The sequence below is a fragment of the Calidris pugnax genome, unplaced genomic scaffold (assembly GCF_001431845.1).
Source record: "Calidris pugnax isolate Ruff unplaced genomic scaffold, ASM143184v1 scaffold95, whole genome shotgun sequence".
Classification (NCBI taxonomy): domain Eukaryota; kingdom Metazoa; phylum Chordata; class Aves; order Charadriiformes; family Scolopacidae; genus Calidris; species Calidris pugnax.
Genome location: NW_015090885.1, coordinates 9,910,787 through 9,923,468, shown reverse-complemented (window position 1 = coordinate 9,923,468; position 12,682 = coordinate 9,910,787). Strand labels below are relative to the sequence as shown.

General features: G+C 40.3%; 1 protein-coding gene across 1 annotated transcript in view; it reads left to right on the top strand.

The window, feature by feature from the left end:
* TMPRSS7 (transmembrane protease, serine 7) overlaps positions 1 to 12,682 on the top strand; it is a 31,517-nt gene that overhangs the window by 15,289 nt on the left and 3,546 nt on the right. Inside the window, 7 exon segments of the mRNA XM_014947177.1 lie at positions 1,500 to 1,606; positions 5,978 to 6,114; positions 7,271 to 7,378; positions 8,012 to 8,122; positions 9,256 to 9,372; positions 10,869 to 11,046; positions 11,223 to 11,491. Of these exon segments, the coding sequence (XP_014802663.1) occupies positions 1,500 to 1,606; positions 5,978 to 6,114; positions 7,271 to 7,378; positions 8,012 to 8,122; positions 9,256 to 9,372; positions 10,869 to 11,046; positions 11,223 to 11,491 (1,027 nt within the window).

Genomic DNA, 12,682 nt, shown 5'->3' with positions numbered 1-12,682 from the left:
TGTTTTTTTTTTTTTTTTTTTTTTTTTTTTTTTTTTTTCCTTTCTGTGCACTTATTCTTGATGAAGAGAACATGGTTCCTAAGGTGTCCTATTATAAAGGTGAAGTTTTGATGTTTGGCCTGCAGAATTGCTTCATAACACAGAATGTAGGACTTTACTGGTTTTAATTCCCCTCTTTCCATCCCCAAAATTTGGAAAAAAAGTACGTACAAAGCAGTCCTCCAACCTAATTAGTACTGCTGCTTCTCTGATATCTCTTTTCAGGCTCAGTGTTATGTTTAGTAAATTGAATTTTTGTCTTCTGAGGTATTCTGTCCTATCAGCACAATCCCACAGACTGTTTTTTCTTGGTATCCTTTTTCTGTATCTTTTCAGGCACTTTACTGAAAGAAAATGACAAAAAGCTTACATCTGTTTAAAACAGTTTTGTCATGCCTTGTCTGATGACATTAGTATTTTCCTACTAATGCTGCTAAAATGCGATCTTTGACTTATGGTTTGCCCTTAGCGTTTTCCTCTCTAAAAAATCTGGTAAAGGACACAATGCAGTCCCACTGTTTACCCATCTTTCTGCTTATGCGACTCATGTTTGGTTAAGCTAGTGGTTGCCCACATGGAATCACAACAATCTGAATGGAATCCAGCTGGCCATGACCTACAGCCTCATCCTCTTCTAGAAAACTAAAGCAATTACTTTTTTGCAAAACTTCAGGTCTTCAATTCATCCAGGATTTCTGAGGGAAACGTTTATGGACACTTAATATGGGCAATCCTCAAGACTTATTTCTCAACAGTTTAATTTCCCAGTAGATCAGTGCTGACACTTCCCTTGTGACCTAAGTCATGTTTTCTGTAAGACAGAAGGAGAAATATCTCAATTTCTGGATTCTAGTTCCAAAGCAACACTTTTTTTGAAGGAACATTGCCTTGTCTTGCAAAAAGATTCTGTTCCTTTTAATAAAGGAAATTCTATTTACTTATGAACCCTCATGATACTTCTGGGCTTAAAAATCATTTGTAAAAAGCTAAAGAATGCTTGGCTGAGTAGGTGCTAGCAGAAGACTACAATATTGTGGCAGAAATAACTCCTAGCATTGCAAAGGTGACACAGGTATTCAGTGCAGTATCTTAGCTAACAATCCGCTGGGGCTGTGTCTCCCTACATGAGTAAATTTGGATGTGTTTGAGTGCTTTGATCTTGATATAAAAGCTGCTTTCTATGTAGGTCCAGTGGCCTTTTGAAGATGAAAGGAGTGTTGGCTAGAGGGGGAGAAATCCTGCAGCTGTGGTGGGGTTTTGCCAGCATTTGCTTTCACTCAGGACTGAATAGCTGGCAGGTGTCTCAAGTGCTGGCTGCTGGGCTGGCAAAGCCAGCACGGCTCCCAGAGCGTGGCATTGCCAAGCACTGTAATTGCTGAAATAAGTCTAAAGACCTTCGTGTACTACGTACACAAAAGGAAAAAGAAGACTGCTTGCACTGTCTTTCTTCCTCGCAACAGACTCCACAGAAGGGCCTCGGTATAGCTCTGAAGTTTCATAACTACACCATCAGTGAGAAGAATATTAAAGGCTGTGAGCGAGGATGGTGGAAAATTAATGAACACATGTAAGTACTTCTGTGTGGGTTATTAAACCAACGTTACCAAAATAAACCTTCCCGTTACTGCTGCGGCTTAATCAGAGGCTTTCCACAGACAGCAATACCTCACTGCTGTCTCTTAAGATTTCACTTTGGCTGATGGAGCCAAAACACACACATACACATATATGTTATATTTTATATTTATAAATTCTATTAAAACATACCAGAAAGACAAAAATAAAGTCCCTTGATACTCCTTGGAGAGAAAGAAATGGGAAGAGTGGATGAAGATGAATGTCCTGTGAATGCTGAAATAATTCTGGGTTTTCTGAGACTGCTGAACAAGGGCTGTAAAAACCTTTTTAAGTGTAACTTAATTCTATGATTGCTCATGAAGACACCAAACCTAATTATCTTCTCAGTGAAAGCTATTACAATGAGATTATTGGGAATGGAAGAGTAACTGCTTCCACATTCCAGTCACTGGCTCTTGAAAGAGAAACCTCACAGAGTGGCTGCCAAGGTACACTGTATTTCTTAAGTGGTTTTTATTAAAAGACTGCTTTTTTTTATTATTATTATTGAATTACTGTAGCTTTACCAAACACATTGGCCACCCATTTTTTCCCCAGTTCTTTCAATCACTGGATGATGAAGCAAGGTTAGGTTTAGGATATTGGTATTTTAATTTAATTTTTTAAAAATTTTGTTCAAATGGAAACCTCAGTAAGATCAGAATTGAAACTGAATTTCTCAACTCACTAGTGAAACTAAGCAAAGTCAGTCAGGCCTTTAATAGTATAACTGAAAGAATTACAAAGGGGAGAAATAGCTTTCTCTTTTCATTGATACCATGTTGTACTTACATAGAGAAAAGTTTGTCTGAAGCTCCTAAGATTGTGCCTTGATGGGAATTGGTTGCTGGACTAGATGGGCACACAAAACACCAGTCAAAGCAGACAACACTTGGTGTGTTTGTAGGGTTTTTTTGGTGTTCATTTTATGATGCAATTGGAAAGATTTGAGGTATTAGGGACGTCTGAGATATGAAACAAATACAGGCAAAACCTGGAGAAAAAAAACGATGGCGGGTTCATATTGCAAGGATTCTCTGTATTAAAGTGCAGCTTTTAAATAAGCCTACCAATTATACATTCCACAGAATCAAATGTCAGTGTATGACCCTTAGAAATGCACTTGAGGTTCCTTTTGAAGTACTACACATGAATATATGCTCCTGATTTCTGTTGCAGATTACGGATGATATAAGTAGACTAAGACAAGCTTTCCTTTGAGAGTGTTTATTTCACTGAAAATAAGGCTTTTCAACCTCTATGATCTCCTGTTATACGCCTACTATCCATGGGAAAAAGTAGGATTTAAAGCATGAAACATTTTGATATTTGGTTATTTCCACCCACAATTTCAATGGTTAATGAAATAGGGGAGGGACACACCCCACCTTTTCAGCTTCCAGCATTTGCGGCTTATAGCGTGCATATTGTGCTATCTTAGGTAAGAAGAGTTCAGAAGATTCAGGAGGCTGACCTTGATAAATAAAGACTGCTACCATGAAGATGGTGTAGATAAGGTTCCCTTGTACCTCTAGGGACAAATTTATCTAACCAGAGACACTGAATGCAACCATGCATTGTCTTTCTTTCAGTTGACATGCAGATGCTCCTCTGACTGGTCAGAGGAATTACCGCTGATTAACTGCTTTTGTTGAAATTCTCATAGGCAGAAATATCAAGTCCTTGTGAGCAGTCCGTTAGACATTAGTGTGAACAAAGAGGTTACTAGTGTTTTATTTTTCTTAAATTTGTCCGCGTAACATCCCAGTGTCTCTGCTACATGATGCTTGCATCTACTCGTCCCCTGAAAAGGTATCCCTTTCCCTGCTTCAGCGTATGGGACAGGATCCTCTTAATTAGTTTCTCTCTGCAGCGATGGCACGGAGTTACAGATGGTGCCTTGCAATCTCCATTTGTCCTGGACCTGGAGAAACGGCTAGTAAAACACCACTAAAAGGCTCCCAAGGATCTGTAGCTCTCTCTTACAAATCCCACGAACACATGGCATTTCTCACTCTGTGCAGGAGAAAGCTTCCTTGATGTAGCTGTATCATCTCTTCCACAGATGGGCAGGATCTTCCTCTACTTCTGGTGAGATGAGGTTGTATTATGTGGCTGAAAAGTGGTCAATGCAGCCTGCATTTTTTTATTTTTTATTTTTAAATGGTGCTGAGGTTTGTTGGAGGGAAGTTGTCTAAGACATTGACAGAAGGAGAAATGTAGAAAATGTCTGTGGGTTAATTGAGCAGAATCAGATGGTTGGGTGGCATTTTGCTATGCACTTGGGTAGGATGTTTTAGGTTGGGAACATTGAGACAGGGACACTAAAATGAGTGAGAATAAGACTTCCTGTAGCAGGAAGTCTTCACTCAGCCCTGGTGTATTTTTTTTGTTTGTTTGTAGTTTTCCGGGTTTTTTCAATGGAGTTTTTTGTTCCCTAATTAACTTTTCTATAGTAGAAAGCTCTTGAATTAACTCTCTTCTTTACATCTGTTTTCAGGATGTATAAGAGAAGTCTATTTTTAAAATTCTTTTGTTCATGTATTTTCAACTTTGCTGGAACAAAATCTCTTAGATCTGTTAAAAGGATGTTTCATTTTTAGAAGGTGAAACAATGTGTGTATGGAAACCTATGAATGAGCACAGCCATTCCTATGGCATTCTTCAGTGGATTGCACAGGACACCAGGCAATATCTATCCATGTGGAAATCACTGCCTAATTTCCCTGTGTTCTCTGACATGAAGAGCAGTCCTGGTGCAATGCCTGGCATTGTCAAAATAAGGGAAATATTTACCTCTGGATAACAGTCCAATAGTCCATTTAGCAATACAATAATCCATTTTTGTGTTCTTCAAGTTTGTTCTAACTGCAGTGTCTGACTTCCTACTCCAAGTGTGTGACAAGTGCGCTAAGAATCAATACAGCTGTTTCCACTCTTAAATCTATTTAGGCTGATAGGTACTTTTATTGACAGGAGTCTTAAAGCCAGATGTTTTTTCTCATAGGTGCTACTTTTCTTGACAGGAGTCTTAAAGCCAGCTGTTTTTTCTCATAGGTGCTAAGTTTCTTGACAGGAGTCTTAAAGCCAGCTGTTTTTTCTCATAGGTGCTAAGTTTCTTGACAGGAGTCTTAAAGCCAGCTGTTTTTTCTCATAGGTGCTAAGTTTCTTGACAGGAGTCTTAAAGCCAGCTGTTTTTTCTCATAGGTGCTAAGTTTCTTGACAGGAGTCTTAAAGCCAGATGTTTTTTCTCATAGGTGCTGGTTTTTGGGGACACTTTAGTGGAACAGAGGAGAGGGTCCTTATTTTTTGCTTCTAGAACAATCTGTACTGTCAGTGTTCACTGTTTTACTACATTTAAAACTGTCTCCTTTTTTTAAAACACCATCTAGCAACCTCTTTCCGTTAGAGCTGTTGGGGTTTTTCAGGTGGGGTGTGGTTTGTTTCTTGTTTGCTTCTTTGTGGGTTTTTTGTTGGTTTTTTTTTTTGTTTGATTGGTTGGTTTGTTTGTTTTTTGTTTTGTTTTGTTTTGTTTTTCCTCTCCAACTAGAGTAACATCTAGATGCCAGTTACAACATCTTTGGTATCTTCGATGAAAGAGGCAATAGAAATGCATTAGCAATGGTTGTGATAAATGTTCCCTGCCATCAGGGAGCATTTACGTTTCTCTAAGTTAAGTGGCATCCAGGCAGAAATCCAAGGAAGTCTTTGCCAAAATGGCAGTTTAAAGTAGATCCCAAGGGATTTTTTTCCATCTAGTCTACTTACTTGAAGACATGACTTTCAAAGCAAAAATTCCAAAATGTTAATGGTCGATGAAGGCTGGGTGACCATTAGAAATATTTTCAGTTTCCCTAAATCTATTCCGCTCTACCTCTGAAGTAGTTGGACCAATTTTATCCCAATATCTTGTGCTCTCTTTTTTAGGGGAAATCGTCAAAATCAGGGCAGTTAAAGTTGCTCTCCACTGTGCTGACATTTCCCCTCCCACTAAACTTACTTATGTCTTCCCAAAAACCCAAATTTTTTGAAAATGGATATCAGAAGTGGTGACAAAAGTCCCTGTGTTTGTCATGATAAATTTCTTCATTGAATCTCCATTCCTCTAAACGTTCTGGCAAAACATTCTGTTTGCATGTTTGTGGTCATGAAGGATTATAACCAGCATTTTGGGGAATTTGGGTACTGGTTCAGATTTTGGTTCTTAATTAAGGTATGGCAGCTGACTGTATTGATGAATTTCAACTATGTTGACATTTAAAATGTATGCAAGGCAATTTTGACATGAAGGCTGCTTTAGAACTCCATTGAACACTTTTAGGTACTGCGGTTACTATGTTGATCACCAAACGGTCTTCCACATTGCAAGTTCTGCTGTCAACATTGAGCTTCAGTGCAGTTCGAAGGTGTCGGAGAAACCACTTCTGGTGGAGTATGGCAGCTATAACATCAGCGAGCGTAAGATGGATTTTATTTTTTTCAACCCATCTTTGATTTTCTGTGAAGCAGCATTTTTTAATGTCCAGTAGCACTTCATTAGGCTTACGCAGGAAATTCTTTGTTGGGTTTTTTGTTTTGGTTTTGGTGTGTTTTTTTTTTATGTATTTTTTATTTAATTTTTATTTATTATTTATTTTTTATTTTTTATTTTCCAATCTTATGAAGTCAGGTGACTAGTAATGTAAAAGCCTTTTTTAGCTCATCAAGGCTAAGCAGCTAATGTGCGTGGGCGTGCGCAGCACCTCTGGTTTCCTGTACGCACAGTCTGCTGTCTTCTGCACAGTCCTTACAGCTTCCTGTGTGGCTGTGGCCACAGTGCAGTCAGTCAGAAGTCTGCTGTTCCCCTTTGCTTTCAGCCTCAAGGTTTTTGTTCACTGTGCTTCTGGTACTACAAAGACTTCCACACAATGAACAGAGAGTACCAAATAACTAACTGCTTATTCCAGTGTTTCCATCAATTTAAATGCTTTGTGTGCAAGTAGAAATCTGAGCTCAAAAACATCTCAAAAAGTTGGTAAGTTTACCAACTGTGAGTTTTTTCAAGTTCTGAAACAGACAACTGTTTACTGTTACTTTTCCCCTTGTGTTAATCATCTTATATTCATGTTGTTGAAGTTTCTAGTCAGAGTTATTTGTCGCACGAGAGCAATTTTATGCATTGCATATACGTGAAGTATGTAAAAAGATGGTAACTTCATGACTTTATTTTAAAAGGCAAATATTTATGTAGTTATTTATGTAATTATTAAGTCACCTCAATACCGGTTACTATTTGTTTATTGGAAGTGAGACTGTCCTTTAAAAGCAGAGGGCATTCTAAGCTGTGCTGTGTTGTACCATAAAGCACTGGCTGATTTTGTCCAGTCCTAGTGTAGAGCCTGCAGTACATGTTGCAGTAACAGCTGAATTGGAACTTTAGAGATGTTTTTCCTTCTCTTTTAAAATCCTGTTTTCCAACATCCGAACTCAGTTTAAGTGCTGGCAATGTACACAGACTATTAAATTTAGATCAACTCTATCATTCCCTGAAACAGCTTAGTGATTGTCTATTGAAATGAGCTGGCAATATTTGGGAAAGGGAAACTTTTCCGTTGTTTCTTTTTTTTACCTCCAGCATGTCCACCTGGACATTTCAAGTGTTCTACTGGCTTATGTATTCAGCAGATGGAGCGCTGTGATGGGATAAACAACTGCTTTGATGAAAGCGATGAACTCTTTTGTGGTTTGTATTCACTTATTAGAGATCTTGACTGTAGAACTCAATGAATGTGTTCTCTAGCCTTAGAAGGCAGCTGAAACAAGGTGAATTTTTTTTTTTGGGGGGTGGGGGCAGGCAGAAAGCTGTTTCAGGCTTTCTTTTTATCTCCCGGTACAGACTATCAGCCAGTCTCCTGAATGCTTAATTCATAGTTAATCAGTGAGGGACAAAACTAAGAATGAAGAAGATAAGGCACAAGAAAGCACGAAGAAGAAAGTTAGATGTGCAAGGACAGCTGTAATATTTCAGTTTTCCCTCATGTGATAAATGCTGGTAATTATAATCTTCTAATTTGAGGTGAGTTATTTTATTTTCATGGGAGAATGGCACGTTGTGGTGCAGAGAGTAGGTGAGAGTGATAATAAATGTCCACGGTGAAAGAGGGTTAGGACTTGGGCCACTCCACTTAGGGCAATGTATGAACTGGGATACGTCACTGAACTCCCTTGTGCTTTATTTTCTCCATTCGTACTGGATGGTGCACTCGTCCTTGTAGCATCGAGTGAAGGTGTGAGAGTGCTACCCAGGCATAGTCAGAAGGGTAGTGTTAGGGTTACACGCATGTTTCTGTAGCTAATTTGACTTATGTTTTTAAAGTTGTCCCCGAGTGGAACTGTAACTCCAGCTTCGCAATACAGGATACCCTGCTTGCCTGCAATGGAGTAAGTGATTGTGAGAATGGCAAAGACGAGCAGAACTGCACCCACAGTAAGGCTACTCTCTTAATTAATTTTTTTTCTCTCATCTATCCAATCCTGACTTGAACACCGGATGCCATATTCAAAGAGCTAAGAGGCGTTATCAGATTTAACTCAGGCAATAGAATTCTGTTCAATTCTTTGATATGCTTGTAAATAAGCCATTATTGATTTTAAACTGTTTCTTTTTAATAAGCTCATGAACATCTATTTCAGCAAAATACTGGCAGAATACTTAAGTACTCTGGGTGCAGGATGGGTGTCTAGGGATTTAAAGCTTGAACCTGAGATTTTATCCCTTTAAAACATAATCTGTGCAAATTATTTCCTGGATCTGTTTTACCATCTGTAACATAACTATAAAAATGATAGTTTCCCTGGAGCAATTCTCAAGGTTATAAGGTTAATGTGTTTAAAATGCAATGGAAGCTATAAATTTAGTATTAGGCACATGAAAGTTCTGCGTCAGCCTTTTCTTTGACTTCTTAGAATAAATGGATACCAAGACATATGAAAGGGAGAACAACTGGGAAGCGGTGCAAGTAACTTTTAAAAAGTTAATGTTTTAATGTTTAATGACCAAGCAGGTTTTTGACCTGCTTGACTACATAGTCTGCGTAAATGGTTGCAGGATACTTGTGTGTGTTGACATGAAAACCAGATTGGGTTTGAGTGGTCTCATTTATTGCAAGCCACAGGGAAATAGGAAAATGCCGAGGCTGGGGATGCAGTTTAACTGAATAGTTACACTGCTTTCACTATGATCTTTCATTTCATATTTAAGAGTGAAATATAAAGGAGGGCTTCTTTCCAGAGTACTGGATGTTTTCTCTTTCAAGCCTAACATTTGCTCTACAGCTAAGTTTTTGTTAATATATCCACGTTCTTTAGTGCTGTGGGAAAGGATGGGAGGAAATTTTTGCTCAGACTCAGCCAACTCGATGGAATCCTTAGTATAAGTGTGATCGTACTTGAATAGTTGATTCTACTTAGACACTGGTTTAAACCAACCCAGTCAACATGGTCTTTAGCTATGTTCCCTCCTGTCTCTTAATACGTGTATGAATCTTTTATCTGCACAGGCATGTCTTCACGTGTTAAGTTGAGCCAATAGTTTGATTTTTTTCCCTATAACTATTTCAGGTATTCCTTGCACCAAACATGCATTTAAGTGCAAGAATAACATTTGCATTAGGAAACAAAATGCAAAATGTGATGGGACTGTGGACTGTATTGATGGAAGTGATGAAAGCAGCTGCAGTAAGTCCCTCTCATATGTTCATCTTTTTGAACTTTTACACAATAAAGCCCTTCATACCTTCCTGTTTTGAAGTGGGTACAAGTTATGCAGCAAGTATTGAGTTTTTATTGCATACTCTCAGTGACAGTGCGGTAATGATCAGCTATCAGTTTACTTCAGGTCTGGTTGCAGAATTTCCTTAGTTCTTGCAGGAGAGTTAGCTTACTGTTATGGAGAACTTTAGTCAGCTATAATGCTTATTGTAGCTATGTTAAGGGGCAGGGGAGCAGGGTTAATTGCAGACTGAACTTGGCTAGCTGGTAAGGCAGCATTTTTGTCATCTGCAGCAGTGTAAGGTACTTCTGTTGGACTCAGACTGCATTTGGACTTCAGGAGTGAGGCAGCTGCAATGAGATAAAAAACCACAAATTTTTCACTTCTCTGTCTCTTCTGGACAACGAGGACCTCAATATTTCATAGTACCAAGCTAGATTCTAGTCTTAAATCTTCCTAAAGTAAACTCTGTACAAGCTTTTCAGTTTGTTTTGCTGTAAAGCAAACAGGTGACTGTTACCGCAGTAGCAATAAAAGTGGGGTTAGGATTAGTTGCTTCAACTGAATATTTTTGGGTATTTTGTCTGGCCTTCAGCTGTTTCTGGCATGGTACCTGTATGTCAAATCTGCCAGCACTTGCCTTGGATCCAGCGGGACATCTTAAAAGATTAACTGTATGGCTATTTGTGTTTGGAAACATTAACACTGCTTTTGACTCTTTGGCTGACTGCTGGAAACTGCCCAGAAGTATTAACACCTGTGTGTCGGAGTGTGGGACTAAAACTTCTGAGCAGAAGCTTTAAGTGCATGTACTGGGGATGGGCACAAGGCCCTACAGGGGTGTTTTCGTCCTTTGCTCTTCAAAGTATAGAGTGCAGTTTTTTGTGCTGAGACATGACTTCTTCAGCTGTGAGTAATATACGACTTTTTCAGACTTTCAGTTGTTTCCATGCAAATTAATGGTTGGACCACCTGGTTTCTGAAGTAATAATATCTGGTTGCTCCTATAAGCACTTTTCTTGTATCTTTCCCACTGTTTTGGCAAGAAATAAGTGTCCTGATGATGTTGAACTTCCTTCCCAGTAGACTCCTTTCAGTTCAGGCATGATAGTATTAAAAAGAGATGAGGGATTGTCTATTTCTATATATTCATTTTGATGCTTATTAAATCAATGGATCCTTTGACATTTCTGACACAAGAAATATTTAGAGGCCCATTCCTGCAGCAGAGCTAGAAAAGAAACTTATTAAATTTCCCAGGCCAGTGCCTTTTTTTATGGAGTCTACCTCTTGTTTCAGGAATAGAGTAGCCAAATAGACAAGTTTTCTGATTAGATTAGAGCAAGGAAATAGATTTCAAAACATTCCAAAGTGCAAGATTCTTTCATGCCCTGAGCAGGAAGAACCCTCATTAAAGGCAAACACCGGGGATGGAAATTATAATATAAAATATCCTTTGCAGGTTGTGGCAGCAGCAAGAACAGCAATCTCCTCTCTCGGATTGTAGGTGGTATGAACACTGAGGAAGGTGAATGGCCCTGGCAGGCCAGCCTCCATTTTGTGGGAGCTGCTTACTGTGGAGCATCAGTGATATCGAAAGAATGGCTTGTGTCTGCAGCTCACTGCTTTCAAGGGAGCAAGTAAGCAGTCTTCCCCCTACCTCTGTCCCAAACATCACCAGAGTCCCCAAACACCTTCCCCAAACAGCTTCCAGAGTCTGAACCACACCGAGGCGGCATCTTTCACCTGCCATGCTGTTGGGAGGTGTTTGGAGGTACTTTTTTAAGAGATGGGTTGGTTGTTTGTTCCCAACCAGGCTGGCTGACCCCAGAGCATGGCGTGCTCACCTGGGGATGCAAACACAAGGCCGTGCAAAGTTTATATCTTCAGTGAGACGGATCATTGTCCATGAATACTACAACAGCAGGAACTATGACTATGACATTGCCCTGCTGCAGCTGAGCAAGCCGTGGCCAGACACCATGAGCCACGTCATCCAGCCGATCTGCGTGCCTCCCTTTTCACACAAAGTCCGCAGTGGCGACAAGTGCTGGATAACAGGTTGGGGCCAAAAGCAGGAAGCGGGTGAGTTTTATGGCTTCGTCTGAGCTAGTTTTGTTCCCAGGTGAACAACAGCCCTCACAGCTGTGGGTGTGTGCACAGGAGACCTGCTTTTGCTGCATGAGTGAGTTGTGCAGAAAATCATGATGTGTTGAATTTACTGTCCTATGGAAGTAGTTCCTGCATGCACATACCTTCATATGGTCAGCAAAACTGGCTGCTGTTCCTGTGGATCTGGAAGTCCCGTGTGCTCCTGTTGTTAGCTAAGACTTGCGGGGAGCTCCGCTTACTCTGAAGTAACAGTATTGTGTGTTTCCCCTTTGTTACTCTTGGAAGTGTGTTAGCACACCTAAATGGACCCTTGGCTACTTGCCGCAGGAGGATGAAGCTTCTGAGTCTCCCTCCTCCCTCCTTCAGCCTTTGCAGGCTGAGCCAGCCCTGTGGCACCGACCCCAGCTGCAAGGTGCCAGCTCCATCCTCAGAGTGCGGCCCAACAAAATGGCCACCCTTGTAACGGTGGGCTTCCCCACTGGCAGGGGTAGGCCTGTCCCTCCCACCACCTTGTCCTGAGCTGCCTCTTCCCTGGTGCAAATGTGGTGCCCTCTGCCCCTCTTGTGGCTGCTTTCCTGAAGCCATTTCAGTGTAACTGTAGGTGTGATGGCTTCCCTTGGTGTAAATTGTGTAACCGCCTCCGTGCCAAACCCTGAGTCTGCTGGCACAGGCCTGGCCCGGCCGCCCCCCTGCTGTTGGTGGAACGTAGGAGAGACAAATAGTCCGAAGCAGCAGCTGGTAGTTAACTTCCAGCATTTTGACTGGATTCTCAGAATTGGCACCTGCCAAATTGCATTCAGCTTCTCTCTAAACAGCTGTGAGAGAATATGTGGTTGCAAACTGAGCGCAACCATCTCACCAGGGAGGGATGGCGGTACGGACCTGTGGTGTGGTGTCTCTCTTTGGCCTACTGGTTAGTCACCCGTGAAATTTTAAACTGGTTATTTGAAAGATACACAAGATGCCTCAAAAAGAAAAAAAGGGTTTTCTTTTCCCTGTTCTTCTCTTTTCCTTCATTAGTTTATACAGTTTGATTGCCAAATCAGTCTCTTAAATATTTTTTTAAGAGCACTTTATTATATACCACCTTTACCAAATCTTGAAACGAAGTTTCATGATGTAAACCTGTACTTGCATGTGTTGAATGTGTTAGTAAATTTTCTT